The sequence below is a fragment of the Garra rufa genome, chromosome 3 (genome assembly GCF_049309525.1).
Source record: "Garra rufa chromosome 3, GarRuf1.0, whole genome shotgun sequence".
NCBI lineage: Eukaryota > Metazoa > Chordata > Actinopteri > Cypriniformes > Cyprinidae > Garra > Garra rufa.
The window spans coordinates 10085903-10109777 of NC_133363.1; the positions used below are offsets into that span (position 1 = coordinate 10085903).

A 23875-nucleotide genomic window follows, 5' to 3' on the forward strand; every position below is an offset into this window, starting at 1 on the left:
AAAATATTTTTTTCTTGATTAAAATCATGGTAACAGGGTTGATATTTTAAGATCTGCCTCCTGACAAACAAAATGTAGTGATAAAAAAAGGGATATTTACTACTTTAAGGTACAATAATGTAAATGTGAACAGTATGCTACTTTAATTCTTATAATGGTAACAGGGTTGACTGTTGTGCTTTCACTATTTTATATTATTGTTGACCTGCTTATTAAAAATAGATTCAATTATACTGTTTCAATAACTAATTCTTAATTAAAAAAAATCATGGTAACAGGGTTGATATTTTAAGATTTGCCTCCTGACAAACAAAATGTAGTGATACATTTACTACTCTAAGATACAATATTGTAATTGTGAACAGTATGTTACTTTGATAAGAGGTTCTTAAGATGAAAATAGGGTTGACTGCTGTTTTCACTATTTATATTATTATTGACATGCTTATTTAAACAAATGAAATCAATGATCCTGTTTTCAATAACTAATTCTTGAATAAAACTCATGGTAACAGTGTTGATATTTTAAGATCTGCCTTCTGACAAACAAAATGTAGTGATGAAAAGGGATATTTACTGACTGCTGATTTTACTATTTATATGACTACTGACATGCTTATTAATAGTGACACTTAATGATCCTGTTTTCAATAACCAATTCTTAATAAAAAAAAAAATCATGGTAACTGTCATGACTCTGGGCTGCGGGTTTTCCCTCAGCCACCTGAGGTCACTGTTTCCCTTCATCTTGCACTGTACTTCCCTGATTGTCTACACCTGTCTTCGTGGAAAAAATCCTCCCCGCTGGACCCATTCTGGGAGTCTGCATTCTGTCACGTGAGATAGAGGAGGTCAGGGTCCAAATGCAGGGAAGGGAAATTTATTAACAAAAACACAAATAAACAAACATAAACCAAACCAAAAGGCCAACACGGCACAACACGACTTGAACAATAAAAACATAAACTTCAGGAACGAGAATCACTGAAAACAAACCACACAGAAGACAGGTTACAGGAAACAATGCAGACTCACAAGAGTGGTGGGAGAGTGGAGATTATAAAGTCTGTGGTGATAGTGAACAGCTGTGGAGGAAACGAGTGTCATAATCAAAGACAACAAGACAGGTGTAGACAATCAGGGAAGTGCAGTGCAAGATGAAGGGAAACAGCAACCTCAGGTGGCTGATGGAAAACCCGCAGCCTAGTCATGACAGTAACAGGGTTGATATTTTAAGATATGTCCCCTGACAAACAAAATGTAGTGATAAAGAGATATTTACTACTTTAAGATACAATAACGTAATTGTGAACAGTATGTTACTTTGATAAGAGATTCTTAAGATGGTAACAGGGTTGACTGCTGTTTTCTATACTTATTTACTAATACTATGCTTATTTAAAAACAATTAATGATCCTGTTTTCAATAACCAATCCTTGATTAAAACTCATGGTAACAGGGCTAATATTTTAGGATCTGTCTTCTGACAAACAAAATGTAGTGATAAAAAGGGATAGTTGTGAACAGTATGTTATTTTAATAAGAGATTCTTATGATGGTAACAGGGTTGACACTAATCCTGGAAAAACACCTTCACGTTTTTTAAATAATATATTTTCCACTTAATATTGACTGAAAGAATAAAGACAAAATATGTCCATCTTAATAAGGGACAAAGGCAGAACCCATTATGGAGAATGTTCCATGTGCATTCAAAAAATGTATTGACACTGTTAAATATATGTTTATAGCATATCTCAAAACTGGAGGAGCCCTACTTTTAATACACATATTAGACCAGAAGGAAGATGCTGGTTGTTCACCTGGCTAATCTCCTCTTCCACCCTCTGGAGGCGCTGAAGCATTGCTCTCATGGCCACCACAGCTGATTGGCAGGTGGCTGTATTTCCTGAGTTTGACCCGGCTGTGTTCTCTGCCTCTGATTGTGTGTGAGTGTGTGTGTGAGTAGGCTGAAGTGGTTTCCTCTGTGGAATCAGAGGACTGGAATGAAGCGAGGGGAAGAGAGGAGCCGAGGGCTCAGTGTGTCGTACACAGGCAATGGACGGAAACTGTGAACACACAGCACATGTGGGCAGCGATGGATTTGGGCTGACGCACTAATAATACACAAACTTGGGGAAACTTTGGAGTGTATCTACAGCGAGGCAGAGATTTACACTGTGAAATTTAATGGTGGCTTTAATTGTATGATAAATTACTCAAGACACTCTTAAAAATAAAGGTTCCAAAAAGGAGTTTTTACAGGAATGCTATAGAAGAACAATTTTTGGTTCCCTAAAGAACCTTATGAGAACAGTTTTTAGAACATTTAAATCTAAAGAACCTTTTTCAACAATAAAGAACCTTGAATGGAAAGCTTCCACTGATTTTAAAGGTTCTTTTTGGAACCATAGATGCCAATAAAGAACTTTTTAAAGTATAACCACAAAACCAGTCTTAAGTCGCTGGGGTATATTTGTAGCAATAGCCAAAAATACATTGTATGGGTCAAAATTATTGATTTTTCTTTTATGTCAAAAATCATTAGGATATTAAGTAAAGATCATGTTCCATGAAGATTTTTTGTAAAATTCCTACCGTAAACATATCAAAATGTAATTTTTTATTAGTAATATGCATTGTTAAGAACTTAATTTGGACAACTTTAAAGGTGATTTTCTCAGTATTTTGATTTTTTTGCACACTTAGATTCCAGATACTCCAATAGATGTATCTCGGTCAAATATTGTCCTATCCTAACAAACCACATATCAATAGAAAGCTTATTTATTGAGCTTTCATATGATGTATATATCTCAGTTTTGTAAAATTTTACCTTATGACTGGTTTTGTGGTCCAGGGTCACACACACACATATATATATATGATATATAGTATTTGTTTGTGGGTGTACATTGTCTTTGGTTGTTCTACCTGTTTTTTAGGGGGTGGGGGTGGTGGGGCTTTCTTTCTGATTATGTTAAACAGAGGGCTATCGGTCATATCAAGCGACGGAGGTCTTGGAGTCCTCTCATCATTAGAGTCAGACTGAAATCATTATACCAGGAGCAGTTTCAGAGAAAAGGAAGCCAGGGTCAGAAGGACAGAAGGAAGAAAAGAGAAAGAAGAGATTAACTAGGCACAGAAATACTCAGATCACTCCTAGTAAAGTGATTCTCCAAAGCCAAAATGTAAAAGAATAGTTAACCCCTAAATGTTTCAATATATCAATATATATAGTAGTCAACATTTAAAGTGGATAACAAATGTTCATTAAAAGTTGTCCTAAGAAAAGAACGGGGGTTGTTTTGGTTTTAGGACACATTTGATGAACAGTTTTGATCTACTTGAAATCTTGACTACTGTATACTGTCCAGACCTGTATCTTAATGTCAAACCATGTGCACCACATCATGATGTAAAATATTTCAATGTTTGCGAAAGATACTTTAGAGCACCAGCAGAGATTTTCTGTTACAAACATCTATTGTATGGCTTCAGACAGTTTTTCAGACAAAATCTACTGTATAGAGCACTTTTATAGTGCATTTTAGAGCTCTACCACCTTTACTTTCATTATATGGAAAAGAGCGGCAAGAACACTCTGCTAAATAACTGTTTTTTTGTGTTCCGCTGAAGAAAAATGGAAATAATGCGGAATTACATAAGGGAGCGTAAACAATACCAGAATTTTCATTGTAGGGTAAACTATTCCTTTAAAAAAAAATGTAATGCAATTCTTCCACTGATGCTGTGAGGTCATTATTTATCTATATTTATCGATATTTACTACTTTAAAAAGTAAAAAAAAAGTATTTTATTTTGATAAGAGATTCTTATGATGGTAACAGGGTTGACTGCTGTTTTTACTAGTTATATTATTATTGACATGCTTATTAAAAATTTAATTGAATGATCCGGTGAACTATTCCTTTTAAGAAAATGTAATTCAATTCTTCCACTGATGCTGTGAGTTCAGACAAAGACAATTCTTGATTAAAAATATTGGTAACAGGGTTGATATTTAAAGGTCTGTCTCCTGACAAACAAAATGTAGTGATAAAAAGGGATATTTCTTACTTTAAGGTAAAATTATGTAAATGTGAACAGTATGCTATTTTGATAAGAGATTCTTATGATGGTAACAGGGTTGACTGTTGTTGTACTAGTTATATTATTAAAAATGAATTCAATGATCATGTTTCAATAACCAATTCTTAATAAAAAAAAATCATGGTAACAGGGTTGATATTTTAAGATCTGTCCCCTGACAAACAAAATGTAGTAATACAAATGGATATTTACTACTCATATACTACTACTTAATACAATAATGTAATTGTCAACAGTATGTTATTTTGATAAGAGATTCTTATGATGGTAACAGGGTTGACTGTTGTTGTACTAGTTATATTATTATTGACATACTTAAAATGAAAAATCAAACTGAATGATCGGGTGAACTGTTCCTTTAAGAAAATGTAATGCAATTCTTCCACTGATGCTGTGAGTTCAGACAAAGTAGTATTTACCTGTCTGCGAATAGTGCTTGCTGTGCTGTCTTCAAATTTTGCTAGAAGTTGGGTGGCCATAAACTTGACCTTGTTTTCTTTCAGTTTCCGCACCTCACTGGACAGGGAAGAGCTCTGACTGAAGGATTTGGTTGTCTGGAAGAGATGTAGACCAATCAGAGATCACTTCCAGTTTCACATTCTTTTACTGGTATGTTGCTTTATACTATAATACTGACCTCTTCTAAGTAACCGATTTTCCGTCTTCTCTTGAATATGGCATCATTGTCTTCAATCTTTTTATCATTCTAAAGGACAATATGATATTTTGCTTTAGATAGTGACACAAATTTTAAGAGTGCTTGTAATAGATCAAACGCATTGTATACTACCTTGGGTATGCGTTTACGCGGCTGAAGTAAATTCAGTGACTTGTAAAGAGGCCTGGGAGAACCTGATGGATATTTTTCTGTATTTGCATCACCATCTCGCTTTGAATCTACAATAAACCACATGACACACATTTGCATGACATTTGAGAATAAACAACTGCAACAAACAAACATTGTAACCAAACACACAACATTTTACAGCAGAAGAAGCCATCTGGATGTATGTCATTTATCTGACTTCAGACATGCTTCTGCTGTATTAACTTCTTTGAGGCCAAGCAATATATAATGTGGCATATTCATGGCCTCCTCCACTGCGGAGATGTGCGGATCTGTGGGGCGGTAACCTGGTTTCAGACAGACATGCATTCCTGGCATGACTGCGTGACTGAAGGAATTGTGTAACACAAATGTTCAAGTGCAAAAGGCCAGAAAAAAATACTTCTCTTTAGGGGTTTTCCATAAATGCATTGTGTGCTTCCTTAATGGACACACCTTATGCAAACTCTAACTAGGTGGAAGACGTACTCAAAGCAGGTAATAGGTATTGGTCAATCTAAAAGGTTCATCTCTGAACACCTTTAGTGGGCTAAATGTAACAATGTCATGTATATTTGAAGGCTTAAAGAGTTGAAGAGCTATTTTTATGACAATAGAGTAAGTACTATGTGACTATGACCATGTTTAAAGTGGAATACAAGCATAATGCTTACTGCATACTATATAGCATATACCGCATACTGCCAACTTTTACAGCATTTGAAATAACGAATATGCAATGTGAAATGTTTAATAACTAGTATGCTGGATTGTTGTCATTAATGCTGCATATTTAATTTAACAACTATATTGTATATATTTGTATTATATTTGTTTTTTTTGTTTTTTTGTTTTTTTTTAACTCAGAACAATCAAGTAGACTGATATTACATCCAGTTCAGTTGAAGTGAACGAATGAATTGAAATGAAGTGATTATTGAATACTGAACTGAATTGTTCACTATTGTTTCAAGTTTGGGGTCAGTAGGATCTTTAGTTTAAAATTAATTATTTTATTCATAGTTTCATCCAATTAACTGCTGAGTGAAATTGAAAGTGTTTAAAATAATTGTGTTTAAAATAATTGCTGTTCTTTCAATTAATCAAAATACAAAGAGAAATGTTCAAATACTAGTATGCTAGATATTTTATTTATGCGTATTTAATTAAGAAAATGCCATCCATCTCAGAAAAAAAAAAAAAAAATCTCTGGAGTTTGATCAAAATTAAGCAAACCTTGTTGTATATAAGTACACTACCGTTTAATTTGTTTTTAAATTTTTTATTCATTATTATTTTTTCTTTTTATTAATACTTTTATTCAGCAAAAATGCAATGCATTGCAATATAAATGCATTGCTAAAATGTTACAAAAGATTTGCATTTTAAATAATTGCTTATAATTTATCAAAATGCAAGGAGAAATGTTTAAATACTATATTGCTAGACACTTTATTTATGCATATTTAATTAAGCAAGTGCCATCCATCTTGTAAATAACAAATATTATTTTAAATATATCATTAAAAAATGAGAGTAAAGGCATTTATAATGTTACAAAATATTTCTATATTAATTAATTGCTGTTTTTTTAACTTTCAATTCATCAAAATTCAAGGAGAAATTTTCAAATACTAGTATGCTAAATATTTTATTTATGCATAATAATTAAGCAAGTGCTGTCCATCTTGGAAATAAAAAATATATATTTTTTAAATTAAATATTTTTGTAATATATATATATATTTTTAATTTCTGAAGTTATTGTATATATGTATTTTTTTTAGCATTTTAATTATTTTTTATTTTTATTAATCCTTTTATTCAGCAAGGATGCAATAAATTAACGCATTAAATGAAAATACTTACAGTAAAGACATTTACAAAGATTTCTATATAGTGTAAAGTATAAATAAGTGCTGTTCTTTTAAACTTTTTATTCATAAAAGTGTCCTGAAAAAATTATCAACAATTATTACATTGTAATAATTGTTCATAATAATCCCAGTTTGCACTATATTTTGATCTCTGTAGATCTTTCTGCAGACTTGGTGAGCATATGAAGACTTACTGACCCACTTTTGAACAGTAGTGTACTTATTTCTGCAAAAACGCTACAAGTAGTATCATGCTAGTTTGTCATTGCAAACACAGCCTAATAGGGGTGTAACGCATGAGTTCATGATCTACCTGAGGGAGGTAGAGGTGTTCCCCGGAAGAGCTCGTAGAATTTGGAGAGGTAGTTGCCCATGCTGGTCTTGTCCGGCTCCTGACCTGCCGCCATCTCTTTTCCCGTGATGAAAGCCTTGATGCCAAACTCCTTCTCGGCCACATCAAATGCCAGCTGAAGGTTTCTGGCACAGTCTTGCTCATTCAGAGAGTCATAATCACTACAGGAAACAAGGTGATAAGAACAGAGAGCATGGGACCTAAATTCAACAAGCTGCCCTCTTGACATTCAGGCAAAGAAAGGACAATGTGCAGCTGTGAAACTTCTCTGCTTTCTTTAAGCTACTTTTGACAATCTCAAATGACAGACTTGAAAAATGGCCCTTGATAAAGTTAAGAAATGTTGCACATGGTTATGCTGTTCAAACGCTTTCTCAGCCAAGAATGCTGAAGTTTAAAAGTCACTCTGTTTAGATGAAGTATCGCGTGGCGGGATATCTGTTTTCGAAAGGAAAAATGTGTAACACGGGAAAGCGATTTCTCAAGGGGTCAAAGTGCTTTTCACATGTCCTGCTCATGTTTGGGATTACACAGTAACTTACTGTGCAATGGCAAAAGCTAATAAACATACAGGAGAGTTGACTGGAATGGTTGCCAAAACAAAAGATGATTTGTGGGCATGTCAGGAAGCAGACCAAATATTTATTAAATGTGCTAATGACTTAATTCCATTGCTAATGTTTCACTCATCAGATGAACATCATCAAAGTGTCATGTAAACTACTGTTTACTAGGGACTGCCTGATTCATCCTTTATAATGGACAATATTAGGATACAGTGCTTTGCGAAAGTATTCATACCTCTTCATTTTTTTCACATTTTATGTTGCTGCCTTATGTTAAAGGGGTCATATGATGTTGCTAAAAAGAGCATTATTTTGTGTATTTGTTGTAATGCAATGTGTTTATGCAGGTTCAAAAAACATTATTTTCCACATACTGTATATTTCTCTCTGCGCCACCTTTCTGAAACGCTTCGATTTTTACAAAACTCATCATTGATGGAAACTGAGGTGTTCTCTGATTGGCCAGCTATACAGTGCATTGTGATTGGCCGAATACCTCAAGCGTGTGAAGGAAATGTTTGGAAATGAAGGAAAAGCATTTGTTGCATCCAGTGGGGACATAACTATTGATTATAATGAATCATACTGGCTTTTTACGCGTTGTGTTTTGTCGCGCTGCGTAAACAACCCTATGTCTGCATTTGGGATCGTAGAACGAGAAACAACAAGCACTACTCTACACTGCTCAAAACTCGCTTTTGAATAGTCAGTATTGAATTCTTTAAATATGAAAACGTACTTACAGGCCGTCAGTCAGAAGCGCAGACTTTCCTTGCAACATTGGAATTGCCCCACTTTATAGCCTTAAACTTTTATGTACAGCTGGCATTGTAAGATGCTCTCCCAGGTTCAGGAAACAGTCCTTCGTGAAATGCGCAGCACGCACTTGAATATTTGCATTGTACTGTTCTGGAACAGTGTTGTAAATATAACTTAACCACTGATATCTAGTTGTATCCTCGTTTGGAATGAAAACAAAGTACTTTTGCTTTTGCTTTCGCAATGAAACACACTGTGTCTCCACAACATGGCGGCTGCAACACTACTACAGCCGGTAAAAGTTATGGCTTCCTATTTTCCATATACATATGGGCGGTGTTATGCTAATCTACTCACCCTGTGACGTGGACATGTGGGGGCGTGTTTGAACGAGCTGTTTTAGGGAGGTGTGTTTTAGGAGGAGTCTTAACTTTTATAATAAATATCTCTTTGGATTTGAGACTTTAAGCTTTGCAACTTTACATTTCTTATCTATGCACAAACAGCTTGTAACCCTGCAAAGACAAAGGAAAACAAAACAAAACAAAAAACGCATCATATGACACCTTTAAGCTGCTAAATTACTTTTTTTCCCTACATCAATCTACACTCCATACACCATAATGGCAGAGCAAAAAACAGGTTTTTAATATCTTTGCAAATGTGCTAAAAAAAACCTTAAATGATTCCATTGCATAAGCATTCATACCCTTATCTGGGACAGTTGGAAATTTAGCTCAGGAGCATTCATATACAGTAGCTTGTAGATATTACTACACTTCGAATGAAGTTAACCTGTGGCAAATTCAATTGAATGAGTATGATTTAGAAAGGTCACATACGTCTAAATAAAAGGTCAGTTGAAAATGCATATCAGAGCAAAAACCTAGCCCTGAGGTAAAAAAAAAAAAACTGGAGAGTTTACAAACAGGATTGCATCAAGCCATACATCTGGGGAAGAGTTCAGAAAAAGGTCTGCTGGTTTGAAGGTTCACAGAAGCATGTAGTCTCTGTTACCCTTAATGGAAGATGTTTGAAACAACCAGAACTCTTCCTAGAGCTGGCCTGCTGGCCAAACTGAGCAATTGATGGAGAAAGGCCTTGGCTAGAGTGGTGACCAAGAACCCGAAGGTCCTTTTGGTTGAGCTCCATTATCATATATGCAGATGGGAGAAACTTACAGAAGAACAAACTGCACTGCTACCCTCCACCAATCTGGGCTTTAGGGTTGTGTGGCAAGACTCAATCTTCTCCTCAGTGAAGACATATGTGACCCTGGACCACAAAACCAGTCTTAAGTCGCTGGGGTATATTTGTAGTAATAGCCAAAAATACATAGTATGGGTCAAAATTATTGGTTTTTCTTTTATGCCAAAAATCATTAGGAAATTAAGTAAAGATCATGTTCCATGAAGATTTTTTGTAAAATTCCTACTGCAAACATTTCAAAATGTATTTTTTGATTAGTAATATGCATTGTCAAGAGCTCAATTTGGACAACTTTAAAGGTGATTTTCTCAGTATTTTGATTTTTTTGCACCCTCAGATTCCAGATTTTCAAATAGTTGTATCTCGGCCAAATATTGTCCTATCCTAACAAACCATACATCAATAGAAAGCTTATTTATTGAGCTTTCATATGATGTATACATCTCAGTTTTGTAAAATTTAACCTTATGACTGGTTTTGTGGTCCAGGGTCACATATGAAAACAAAAAAGCATCTAAATGACCCTCAGACGGTGAGAAACAATATTCTGTGGTCTGATAAACCTCCATTCCAAGCATCATGTTTGAAGGAAACCAGACACTGCTCATAACCTGCAGAGTACTATCCTAAAAGTAAAGAGTGGTGGTAGTAGCCTCATGCTGTGGGGCTGTTTTTCAGTGGCAGGGACTGAGGGACTCATCAGAGTGGAGAAAAAGCTCAATGCCTCAAAATGTTGAGATAGCCTTAATGAAAACCCAGTCCAGAGCATTCAAAACCTTAGACTGGGCAGAAGGTTTAACTTCTAACAGAACAATGACCCTAAGCACACAGCAAGAGTGGTTTACAGACAACTCTGTGAATATCCTTGAGTGTCCAGACACAGCCTGGGCTTGAACCCAATTATACATTTCTGGAGAAACCTGAAAATGTCTGCCAGCCCCCATCCAAGCTAACAGAGCTTGAGAGGTGAAGAGGTGAGGCGAAGTAGGGCAGATAATTGTCAAAAGTTGATGTGCAAATCTTGTTGCATCATACCCAAAAAGACTTGTAAGGTGCTTCAGCTAAGTATTGAGTTAAGGGTATGAATACTTATGCAATGTACTTATTTCAGTTTCATTTGTAATACATTCATGAAGTTGTGACAATTCTGTTTTTGCTTTGTCATTATGGTGCATGGAGTGTACATTGATGTGGGGAAAAAAGTAATTTAAAGCAGTTTAACAGAAGGCAGCAACATAAAACATGAACAAAAAAATGAAGGGGTATGAATACTTTCGCAAGGCACTGTACCATGGTACTATATATGAATAACGGTAATCATACAATATCACTACCTACACTGTACCATAGTACTAGGTAAGTGTTAGATGCAATAATTATGTGATTCTACTGATCAGGATTGTTTTTAAAAAGGAAATTTACAAAAAGGAAAGACACTGTTCTGATGATGTTTCCTGCAGAAGAGAGACGTTGTAAAGAATCATACATCAGCTGTGGTCTGAAGCGATGTATGAGAGCACAGAGAGCCAGTCCACTGCTCCAACAGGAAGTGAGGTCAGTCACATTCACACCCTTGTAGCCTTCTGTCTGCTTCTGACACCACGTCAGTAACCGACTCGGCCTGATCTCAGACTCTGTTAAACACACACAAGCAAAGGAAAATGTTATCGTAAAAACAATTCTGAGAAGCTGAGACTTCAGCTATATGAAAACATAAACAAGGGTTGATCTGGAATGAAAGTCAAGGTGACGTCTTCTCTTTGTCAGGTGTCTGAACTTGCTGCATCAATCTCACAGCAGCAGAACCCTCCTCTTACGTAACACACCACTTATTAATGTTTCAGAGTAGTATGTCACCTTGACAGCTAACAACTGTTTGTAGGTGCAGCAAAGCCATGTGTCAACATGCTCAAAAGAACAGCACTTGTGGAAAGGATTTATTGTGATTGATGTAGGAAACAGCGGCATGAGCCTAAAGATATGTGGTATTTCTGTTTTGGCCTCTTGTTCCATTTCCTCTTAAGAAAAATGTAGACAAGGAAAGAGGAAGTTCTTTTGAAAACTGCACATACAGCACATTTCTAACTGATGTATACTACTTGTCAAAATATTTTTTATGCTTTTGAAAGACATGCTCGCCAAGGCTGCATTTATTTGATCAAAAAATCAATAACAGCAGAAATACTGTGATATATTATTACAATTTAAAGTATTTGAATATATTTTAAAATGTAATTTATTACTGTGATGCAAAGCTGATTTTTTTTTAGCATCATTACTCCAGTCTCTGATTTGATGCTTATGAAATATTTCTTACCATTATGAAGCATTAACCATTTTTGCTGCTTAGTATTTTTGTAGGAACTGTGATACACATTCAAAAGTTTGGGGATTTAAGTAAGATTTAAAAAAAAATAATATTTTTTCTTTAATATTTTTAGACTTTTATTCAGCACTGACACATTACATTGATCAAATGTGACATTTCAGTGTTACAAATATTTCTATTTCAAGTAAATTGTCTTCTTTAGAATTTTCTATATCAAAGAATCCTAAAAAATTAATTCTAAAGGATTTTTGTTATTTTATATTATTATATTTGGATTATTTAAAATAGAAAACGTCATTTTAAATGGTTTCACAATATCACTGTTTTTACTGTATTTTCACTCAAATGTGTGCAGACTTTTGAGCATTCAATACCTTTTTCAATCATTCAATCAATCAATCCACATTTTTGTAGGATATAGTAGTGTATATTTCGGTATCTATTCATTATTGAAAAGTTTAATACAAATGCAAAAAAATCAGTGGAACACAAATAAAGATATTTTGTTGCTGCGGCTGTTTTTCATAAACAAAAGCAGACGTGGCAAGGGCCTCAAAAGACTTTGAATATAGTGTACAAATCATAAATGTTGTTTTTATAGCCCACTGTCATCATGTTTTATTGGACGGATATAAGCAGCATGGAAATAAGCAGCATGCATATTGTTTTTTTTAAACTTCTTTCTTTGTGTTTCGCAAAACTAAGAAGATCACACAGGTTTGGAACAACATGAGGGTGAGCAAATAATGAAGGTCAATTTTTTAGGTGAACGATTCCTTTCAGCAGCCTGTCTGGAGCGTTCCTTACTCCTTACTTAAGGTACTTCTTTTCTTATTTTGGCTCTGCTGGTAATAACAAATCTCAGTCTGGGTCGAATTCCCTCAGCGGAAATAAATTCTACCTCTCCCTGAACCTGCCACATCGTGGGAGGAGTGAGCTCGCTTTGCTGTTTTGAGAACGTTCCTAAAACAGGAGCTGCCTGTTATCTGCAGAAGGTACTGTAGGAATGCTGTAAACACTTGTCTTAACGCCAGTTACTTGCCGTTTGTCTATGATTATCAAATGCAAATCTCAGCTCTCATATACAGTGGTGGCAACTCTTGAGGAACTGGAATGTCCACTCAAATGAAAGAGCTGAGGTTAATTATAGATATGTGTTAGACTGATTAGAAGGTTCTTCTAACCTCGCCTGGCCAAGTTGACAGGGCGCCGAATCGTGGCAGCCCGTTCCAGAGAGCACGACTTCATCTCTCCACAGATATAGTTGTTGCAGACCTACAAAGAAGAAAAATACAGTAATGATAGATTCAGTGAGAGCAAATGTATCAAATTTATATTTACGACTCTAAATTCTGATGGGATGAGCCATGTTATAAAGCCTTGCACTGCAAAAAATGTTTTTCTTCTTTTTGTATTGTTTCTAGTCAAAGTACCTAAAAATTCTTAAATCAACAAGGATTTTCTAAATGACTAAAAACTATTGTCTTGTTTTCAGAAAAATCAAGTCAAAATTAAGTGCGTTTTTGCATGAAACAAGCAAAATATTCTGCCAATGGGGTAAGAAAAACAATCTTGTTTTCTGTTTGAAATAAGATTTTTTTTGCTTACCCCATTAAAATATTTTTTTTTATTATTATTATTTTCAAATTTGTTTGGCTTCCTAAAACACCAGTGTACAACAAATAACAGTATACCACAAATAAAAAGAGCATTAAGTCCCCTTTAAAGTTCAGATACAAGTCAATTCACTGACTTCTTTCTGACTTAAGTTTTCTTAGTTAAGCACATTGGTTGAAGCTCTTAATTTTAAACTTTCAAAGTGCATTAGATAGAATAATTTAACTTTAAAATGTACAACATTTTCATTTTTTTTCATTTCAGTAACCATTGTATTGTGGGCTATTATTGTGAGATATTATTATTTTGATAATGTTATATCATGATTTGGTGCTCAGTTATTATTAATTATTAATTGTGCTCAATTATTGATAATGGTTCTTATTATTATAAATGTTGAGAGTTTTGGCTGCTTAATATTTTTTATCAGATTACTTTATAAATATCTTTACTGTCACATTAATTCATCCTTGCTGAATAAAAGTATACATTTCTTTTTTTTATCTTACCTTGAGACTTGAATAAATGGTACTGGTATAGGTTTCCACACAAAAATATATCGGAAAAATTGTGGCTGCTGTAACTTCAGCTATTGCCATCAAATAATAAATTATGTTTTAAAATATAGTAAAACAATTATTAGTCACACTTTATTTTAAGGTCCAGGTCTTGCTATTGCCTCAATAAACTCCTAATTTGCTGCTTATTAATATAATAGTAAGGCAGTTGTTAAGTTCAGTTTTTGGGTAAGATTGGGGATGTAGAATATGGGGTGTCATGCAGAATAGGTGCTTTATAAGTACTAATAAATAGCAAATATGTTAATAATAGGCATGTTAATAAGCAACTAGTTAATAGAAGTGCTCCCTATACTAAAGTGTTACCCAGTGACTTAATTTTTTGTAGTAATGTTTCACAATATTACTGTTTTACTGTATTTTTTGATAAAGCAAAGCATAAGCATAACAGGCTTCTTCTAAAAATAGTAATTATTCCCAACTGTTGCCAAGTAGTTTATTAGTTTATTTATCATGACTGACATAAGTGTTAAAAGCAGTAAGACACTTGAGGTTGCAAATTGCAGTGATTTTACCATTTTTTATATTTTTTTTTTATGATAATGTATTGTATAGTACGTGATAATTATGGTCTTACCTGGTGTGGCCTCACACAGTTTGAATTAAGGTTGGGATAGCGTGTTCCTGGATCTATGGAGTACAAATCAAAGTTTTTGGCAATGTTTTCAGGTGTTGTCTGAGGTAGCAATCGGTACAGACTCTCCCTAAGAAAAAAACAACAACAAAACAACTACATTAACAAGCTATTAATGGTATAAGTACCTATTAAAAGGGAACTATTATGCAAAAATCACTTTTAGAACGTGGTTGTTTAGGGAGCCCCAGTGTGTGAAAACACAGCCTATAATGGTAAAAATCCACTCACTCATTTTTTTATAATCCCAATAAATCATAAAAAGTCTCTCTGAACACATGATTCCAGATTTCTTTCTTGTAGGAAGAAATCCTGCCCATTCATGACAATCTCTACCCTAGAGATAGACACAGCCCTAAGTGAGAAGCAGCAGTCCACCATTACTGTTTTTTTGCTGTAGATATACAATGTCAGCGCCAAAAGAGGCATTACAACTGTTGTGTTTTGGGATGCACCAACAAACATAGGAATCTCCACAGACTCCATCTGAGCAGCTGAGGACACTGTCGTTAAATTTAATTTTCGAAGGAAATGTCCCAGAAAAAAAATCAGTAAAGTGTCCTATATGTTTAGGGATCAATACCAACGCTTTGTGTGCAAACGTAAGCTCCAAACAAAGTATGTATCATGCTTTTGTATTCCCAATTGCCTTTCTGAAAGAGCTTTTTGGCACTCTGTAAGGCTAATGTTGCTAAAGCTATCATTGTCTCTGGCTGTTTTCACTGATGCTGCCTTCATGTGCTGCCAGAATGATCATAAATAGGAATGTGGTAGTTAAAAATTGCAAATGAAAGCAATGTGAATTCGACCACTTGTATACGTTCAGCTCATAATCATAAGTGGGACTTATAAAGTTTGTGATCCCAAACGATAGCACACTGAGAGCAGCTATGTTGCTATTTTTATCACGCCATGCTCCCCTTCTGTGTAACAATTATTATGCACAGTACAATCAGATGACTGACTTTTGTAAACCAATTTCGTTTCGAATATATAACACTAAACACTGCTACTGAAAGTTTCTGATATATTCAGTGCATGAGATTGTCCTGTTTTGTTTTTGCCGGCTCTTGAAGCTCCAACCTCTTTTGAAAAGAGGGCCGGGAGCACCAGCTCATTTGCATTTAAAGGGACAAACACAAAAGTGTCGTGTTTTGGCTCATACCCTAAAAGTGGCAATTTTAACAAGCTATGAAACTTTTTTTCTGTCATGACAACTCTCTGAAAAGTTGGCATGGTAATGGATATGACAATGTTAATGTATTTGGTCTTGGCGGAATAGATCTGCTACGCTGCTGCTGCTGCATTGCTGCTGCTGTTGGTTATTGCTGTAGTTGTAGATTATTGCTGCTGCTGCAAGCAAGAACAGAACTTGCTAATGTCAAAGCATATGGCGATACGATGCTGTGAGTATTTAAGACATACTGCTGCTGCACAAATAGCATAAAATGACTTGTAGCAGATCTATACAGGTGGAGCTGGGGAAAGTGAAGGGTTTCAGAGGAACTCTGAAAGCATGCTGCGAAATGCCCAAGTGAATGCTACCAGCCATTTAAATAGCTGCAAGCGCATTGGTTGCATACGCAACATGACCCAATCAGCTTGAACTAAGTCGTATAACTCTGTGATTTCATCAGTTACGTTAACAACCCATCAGCCTGAGTTGGCATGGTAATGGATATGACAATGTTAATGTATTTGGTCTTGGCGGAATAGATCTGCTACGCAGCTGCTGCTGCATTGCTGCTGCTGTTGGTTATTGCTGTAGTTGTAGATTATTGCTGCTGTTGCAAGCAAGAACAGAACTTGCTAATGTCAAAGTATATGGCGATACGATGCTGTGAGTATTTAAGACATACTGCTGCTGCACAAATTGCATAAAATGACTCATAGCAGATCTATACAGGTGCAGCTGGGGAAAGTGAAGGGTTTCAGAGGAACTCTGAAAGCATGCTGCGAAATGCCCAAGTGAATGCTACCAGCCATTTAAATAGCTGCAAGCTCATTGGTTGCATACGCAACATGACCCAATCAGCTTGTGCTAAGTCGTATAACTCTGTGATTTCATCAGTTACGTTAACAACCCATCAGCCTGAGTTTTTATGGCAGAACTAAGTAGAGTTTTTATGGCAGAACTAAGTATTTGTCTGGCATTTAGAGCGAAAACTTCACATACTGTAAACACTCTGAGGACCTTCACTGACCTCTCTGCCAGCACCTCGAGTGGATTTCTTCCCTGCGCCCAACTTTTTACCATCCAGGCTGTGTCAAAGGCTGCCAGGAAGCCGCGGGCACAGCCAGTCCCCATTGGCCAGAAGGGCTACAGTAAGACAGACAACCACAAACACGTCACCAGAATAAAACGTAATAATCATACATACAAACACGCACAAGAATGTTGATTATTTAAATATAACTGCACAGTAATGTAATATCTCCTCACTTCTAGAAGGCTGTCTCCCACTAGTGCCACCAGTACACTATGACCAAATCTCTCCCGGACCAGAGCGGCATTTTCTGAGGCGTACATGCTTGTGAAATCGAACATGGCCACATCGTGCTGATCGCAGTGGTTCATGGCGTAGTCCAGCGTGGGCAGCTGGTAGTGGGTGGCGTAGTCGGCTGCCTCTCGTGCATACGCCAGCAATGCCTCTTGGTTCACATTCTCACTGTTCAACAGTGCCTCAGTGTCGATGTAATCCTAGTTAATAAAAAAAATTATGTTACTATACTAAACAAAGTATGTCTACTGACTGATTATGCTCTGTCATAGCTGGTAATTGGGCCAACATAAAATGGCATTCACAATGTATTTTGCTTTCAAAATATGACATTTTTCTGTTTATGAATAAAACAGGCAATATGAAAAAAGCTTAAGGCTGGACTTTCATGAAATGTGCAATGACTGAGTGATTAAATTGTAAAAAGTTATTATTCAATACAAAAATACAAACAGATCATTAAGATTCTGAAACACTTTTCAACAAAAAAGCCTTTTCAGTGACATGATGGTAAATTTGTGCACTGATCTATTTTTGAAATTAATTGAAAAGTGTGCAAGATTAATAAAATGATTCTTTAGAAAAATTAAGCAGTGAATCAGTTTTGTTTGTGAAGTCATGCAGTGTGACCAACATGCAGAAACATGTAGAAAATGAAAAAATACATATGTGTCAAGGTCAGTGAGTCTTAAAATATCAGATAATTAGACCTAGATAATTTTTGACATGGCAAGGTTCAGGTTGTAACATAACTAATTCAATTTCAGGCTGTAAATGTCTAATTAAATATGATTCATTGAATTGTACAATCATGGTAAAATCACAAAAAAAGTACTGATTTTTAAAATAATTTTTGAAAATATATTTAAATACTGTTTTGAAAATATTAAGACATGTACACACATTTTTACAAGTTAAAAGTAAAATATGTTATTACTTGATGAATAAACCATTTTTTAATTTAAATTAGTTGAAAATAGTAGTGTAGATATATATTATTCAATATATATAATATTGAATAATATATAATATTTGGGATCAGTAAGATTTGTAATGTTTTTAAAGTCATCTGCTCATCAAAACTGCATTTATTTAATTAAAAATACGATAATTTTGTGAAATATTATTGCAATTTAAAATAGTGGTTTTGCATTTTAATATACTTAGAAATATTATTTATACCTAAATTTTCAGCATCATTACTCCAGTATTTATTCAGTGTCACGTGATCCTTCAGAAATTATTCTAATATACTGATTTATAATCAATTTTGGAAACAGTTGTGCTACTTAATTTGTTTTTTTGGAACCTGTGATACTTTTTCCTGGATTCTTTGATGAATAAATTTTTTTTTTTTTTTTTTTTAAACAGCATTTTTTTTTAAATATAAATATTTTCTAAAAATATACACTACCATTCAAAGTTTAGAGTCAGTAAATATTTTCTTTCTTTCTTTCTTTAAAAAAAATTTACACTTTCATTCACAAGGATGTGTTAAATTGATAAAAAGTGTTAGTAAAGGCTTATATTGTTAGAAAATATTTCTATTTTGAATAAATGTTGTTCTTTTTAACTTTTAATTCATCAAAGAATGTATCACCTGTATCACAGGTTTCCAAAAAATATTGATAATCCAACATTGATAATAAATCAGCATATTAGAATGATTTCTGAAGGATCGTGTGACACTGAAGAAAAATGTAGCTTTGCATCACAGGAATAAACGACATTTTAAAATATATTCACATAGAAAACGGTTAGTTTACATTTAAATAATATTTTACAATATTACTGTTTTTTCTGGATTTTTGATTCCACACTTCAGTTGACCAGAAAAAAATCCAGATCTTTGCAAAACAGACACTAAATAAAATATCTGGCTCCAGACAGTGCAAAAAAAATAACTGGCCACAATCCAAAAGAGAATTTCAGTGAACACCGTCAGCCGCACACTCAGTTCTAGCACTCAACTCACTTTGCCAACAACCCTAATGTGCGTCAGTGACAAGGCCCAAGAACTGAGAGTACCAGAGAGCGTTTGTGACTGTGTGTCTCTAGCCCTGATAAATATTTGCTCGTTAGGAGTGTTTATGAGCATTTGGACTCATCGTTGTGTTTTTAAGCGACTGCTCCCTCCATCAAGCAGGAAGCTGAGATAAAGAGTTCACTCAACGCCAGCCACAAAAAAAGCACCAAACTCACATGAATGATGACACCCTTGTCCAGCAGGCTTTGCTTCTTAGCTGTCATGACAAAGTAATGTGTGTTGTCTTTGTAGTAGACGATGTTCTCTAAATCAATCCCTGCGAAAGAGACAAAAACAAATCTGTGTCAGACTCTCATCTGTAACATCTCCATGCCTGTAATATGACAAAATGAATCTCTTGAGGTCAGAGTGAGTTTAATACAGGATTTTTCAGGAATTCAGTTTCAAAGGGGTACGAGTTACGACAGGTATACAAAAGCATACGTAAGTGCTTGAAGGGAGGACGCCTATAATCCTCTGGAGGATAAACATTTACGTGACAAATCTGAGCTGGAGGACGATAACTGAAATATGGCCGCTCCTAACAGCAGATAACACTGGAAAACACTAAAGAGGTGAAAGTACATAGTTGAGATGGTTGGGAGATATTTCTTTATTATCCAGAAGGGTTGGATGCTTGGTTTAGACTAACTAATGGGTTGTATTTTTAGTGGCTAATGTGGCTGTATTTTGCTCACCAGTTTCCTGTTTGAGATCCTGAAAGAATTTCTGGTTGAAGATGAAGGCAACTCCACTTATCTCCTCGACCTTTGCCTCAGCGGTGGTGTTTCTGTTGATAAAGTTTGCTGTTATGGCGATGGCCAGTTTGCCACGGAATTCCTTCCTCCTGAACCCTGGGAGAGAGAGAGAAAGACAGAGAGAGAAGAAGGGGAAAAGCTTTAAAAAATAACGTTGTGTTTGTTTCCTCATGTTTGTAGAGGTACACTAATGCACCACCATGCCACTTTACCAGTATTACAAACTCATTATTATAGGTTCAAAAATACTCAGTTTAACCGACGTCAAAGTCCACACTGAATACTGTCTATCTGAAGATATATTGGGGTTTAAAAGACAATATTCAGTAACATTATCAGTTTAACTGTACTAACTGTTTCAGGATTTCTCTCCAAACAGTGGACTTCTATGGTGCTGTTTGAGTTTGAACTTCCAAAATGCAGTTTAAATGCAGCTTAAATGGGCTCTAAATGATTCAAGTCAAGAAAGAAGGGTCTTATCTAGCGAAACAATCAGTTATTTTCTAAAATTTTTCACTTTTATATACTTGGTCATCTTGTCTAGCTCTTTGTGAACTCTGTGTATTCCGATTCATGACATTATGTCGAAAAACTCCCATCTCATTTACTCCTCCAACTTCAAAATCTCCAAAGTCCACTATATGCAGTGTTGTTTTTGACAACCATCTTAGATTTAGTCATAGTCTTAGTCTTTTGGACTAAAATGCTTATTAGTTTTAGTCAAATTTTAGTCACTTCTATATGTGATAGTTTTAGTCCAATTTTAGTCGACGAAAAGTCAAAAAGGTTTTAGTCTAGTTTTAGTCGACGGAAAGTCAAAAAGGTTTTAGTCTAGTTTTAGTCAAAAAAGGGGAAAAAGTAGTCTTTTAACAAATTAATGTAGGTCAGTAAGTATTTTGCTGTTGGGTAGTGTCACTTGTAAGTTCTGAAAATAGCAGATCTATATTTCAACACAATGTGAGCTTCCGGATCGACTATTTTCACCAATAATTACAATAATGAAGGAATGTTTTAAAACATAAAAGACAAACAAGGATGGAATGCTAAAACGGCTTGCCATACTAGTATGGCAAAGAGTATTTAATGCTAAAACGGCTTGCCATAGCGGCAGATATTTTCCGGTTTTAATTGGCATGCACAATAAGCAGAAATGTCATGCAATTTAAACGTCTGACGGACCACCCACTAACATTTTAGTCTATTCTCGTCTCGTCAACGAAAACTCACACACGTCTCGTCATGTTTTAGTCATCAACGAGCCATTTTTATCTCGTCATCGTCTCGTTATCGTCATGAAAAAAAGTGGCGTCAACGAAATGATTTCGTCATCGTCATCGTTGACGAAAACAACACTGACTATATGGAGATAAATCCTGAAATGTTTGCCTCAAAAAATATAATTTCTTTGCAACTGAAAATGAAAAACATGAACATCTTGGATGACAAGGGGGTGAGGAAATTGTCTGTTAAATTTTGTTCTGGAAGTGAACTTCTCCTTTAGTAAACTGAACTGAAACAACATTGAACTAAATTGAGCTAAATTATGACACTATTGTCTTCTATTGAGCTGCCTCAAATTTTTAATCATTTTACAGAATTGACACAGTTATTTTCCTGTTGAAGCTGGTTTAAAACAATCTGTATAGTATAAAGAGGTATGTAAATAAATGTGACTTGAGGTGACCATGGTTATTATTGCAATTAAAACTAAAACAATAAAAACATTATCTAAAATAAAATAAGCACTAACTGAAATAAAATCTTTAAAAACGTGCCAGGGCAACATTTTAAAATGTAACTTATTCCTATAAATTTTCAGCATCATTACTCCAGAGTCCAGTCTTCAGTGATCAGAAATCATTCCAATATGCTGATTTGCTGTTCAAGAAACATTTATTATTATTATTATTATTAATATTAATATTCAAAACAATTGAGTACTTTTTTAACATTATAGAGAAAAAAATATAAACTAATACTTTTATTTAGCAGACATGCTTTAAATCGATCAAAAGTAATGATATTTGACATTTATAACGTTTTTTGAGCAGCAAATCAGAATATTAGAATGATTTCTGAAGAATCATGTGACTAGAGTAATGATAATAAAAATTCAGCTTTGAAATAACAGGAATAAATTACATTTTAATATATATTAAAATAGAAAACAGTTCATGTAAATGGTAAAAATATTTCAAAATCGTATTGTTTATGCTGTACTTTAGATCAAATTTAATTTAATTTAATTAAATTTAAATCTAATTCAAAATATTAACAAAAGCAGTATATCAGTAAGACAGAAATAACATAGTAATCAATGTTTAATAAACAGTTATGGGCCTTGCAAAGGGCCACACAAATACAATATTTATGAAAACGTTTTCTCTATATTTTGATCTCTTTCCACACATTAGCTGAATTTTGCAGTTGGTTATTGAAAATGCTGACACAATTTTAGGTGAACTATCACTGTGAGTCTGTGAATTAAATCTCTCCAGTTGTGAATGCCTTTAATATTCAGCTGTGGTTTTTTAAAGCCCCTTTGCATTTTATGTAAATAAGTTCATCCCAGCCTGGCAAATTTTACAAAAACAGCACAAGCTGTTCATTTTTAATGGCCGCTGAGAGGGCTGACTTGGGTCGTGGAGAATTGGCTCTGCTTTCTCATCCTAAAAAATAATGTATGAGGCTCTACAGAGCTTCTCTTAACCAACAGACACAGATTTGATCAAAAGCCAGAACTGTTCCATAACTGCCATGTTATTAACTCACCAAGACATCAGTTCTCCTCTTCATCATCTGCGTTACTCTGTCAAAATTCAGCTGCTTTCGTCTGACCACTGCTCTGCCTCAGACTAGGATATATTTAACTTTCCCTAGACGCCCTGAACTAGCTCAGTTAATGTCCAAAACAAGCTGGGTTTCTTTTTTCCCTGAAGTTACTCATAATTGGGCAATGAGCTAACATCTCATAGTTTGGAAGGCCCCACAAATGACCTTTTTTGGAAAAAGCATCTGATTAGGAATAAGCGCAAAGATGACGAACCTGGAAAACAGTCTCCAACGGACACACATCATCAACTGAAAAGCGCTCAGAAACCCTGAGAGCTCCTCAAGAGCACATGTTGATTCGCTGATCTCATATGTAACCCGTGGGCGGCTGGTGACATCATGCTGTATCGCTTTACACAGCAGAACTTGATTTTATGGCTTAATAACCTTCTTGGATGAAACAATCCATTCTAGGGACTTCAGCCAAGAGCACAGGCCAAATTTTAGGAGTTGCTGAGGTTGTTTTAATGATAGAAAACGCGTAAGAATGAGAGGTTTTGGATTATATCTAAAGAAGTTTTATTAGTGCTGTTCACAAAAAAACTTATTCACCCTCAGGCCATCCAAGATTTAGATGAGTTTGTTTCTTCTTCGGATTTGAGAGTTCAAAGGTCCCATGTTGTCAAAATCGAAATTTCCTGGCTTTTTTCATGATAACTGAGGTCTAGGGGCTATGTAACTACCATATGAGTTTCAAAACAGTCAATCCACAGTAAACTGCACACAGCCTGCTTAAAGTAGTTTAAACAGCTTGAAAAGAAACAGCTTTCTTATCTACTCAGTCACCGCCTTCAGTCACCACCCTGAACACCAACCACTGTCCCACCCTCCTTTTGTCAAACCCAGACAATAACGCATCCATTCCATTGTTGAGCAACAACAACACGAAAACAA

The 23875-nt window shown here is 35.0% G+C and overlaps 1 protein-coding gene across 3 annotated transcripts in view; it reads right to left on the reverse strand.

Annotated features, from left to right (window-relative positions):
- mical2a (microtubule associated monooxygenase, calponin and LIM domain containing 2a) overlaps positions 1 to 23875 on the reverse strand; it is a 92587-nt gene that overhangs the window by 19402 nt on the left and 49310 nt on the right. For 2 of the 3 annotated variants that reach the window (XM_073835664.1, XM_073835663.1), the window contains exons 6-16: positions 20090 to 20245; positions 19568 to 19668; positions 17308 to 17565; positions 17069 to 17184; positions 14808 to 14934; positions 13220 to 13310; positions 11193 to 11340; positions 7134 to 7333; positions 4905 to 5011; positions 4752 to 4820; positions 4534 to 4668 (exon numbers count right to left, since the gene is read on the reverse strand). In XM_073835664.1, coding sequence (XP_073691765.1) covers positions 4534 to 4668; positions 4752 to 4820; positions 4905 to 5011; positions 7134 to 7333; positions 11193 to 11340; positions 13220 to 13310; positions 14808 to 14934; positions 17069 to 17184; positions 17308 to 17565; positions 19568 to 19668; positions 20090 to 20245 — 1508 coding nt within the window. Of the gene's footprint in view, positions 1 to 1824; positions 2071 to 2935; positions 3050 to 4533; positions 4669 to 4751; positions 4821 to 4904; positions 5012 to 7133; positions 7334 to 11192; positions 11341 to 13219; positions 13311 to 14807; positions 14935 to 17068; positions 17185 to 17307; positions 17566 to 19567; positions 19669 to 20089; positions 20246 to 23875 lie in introns of all 3 variants that reach the window. The other variant, XM_073835665.1, reaches the window with a different exon arrangement.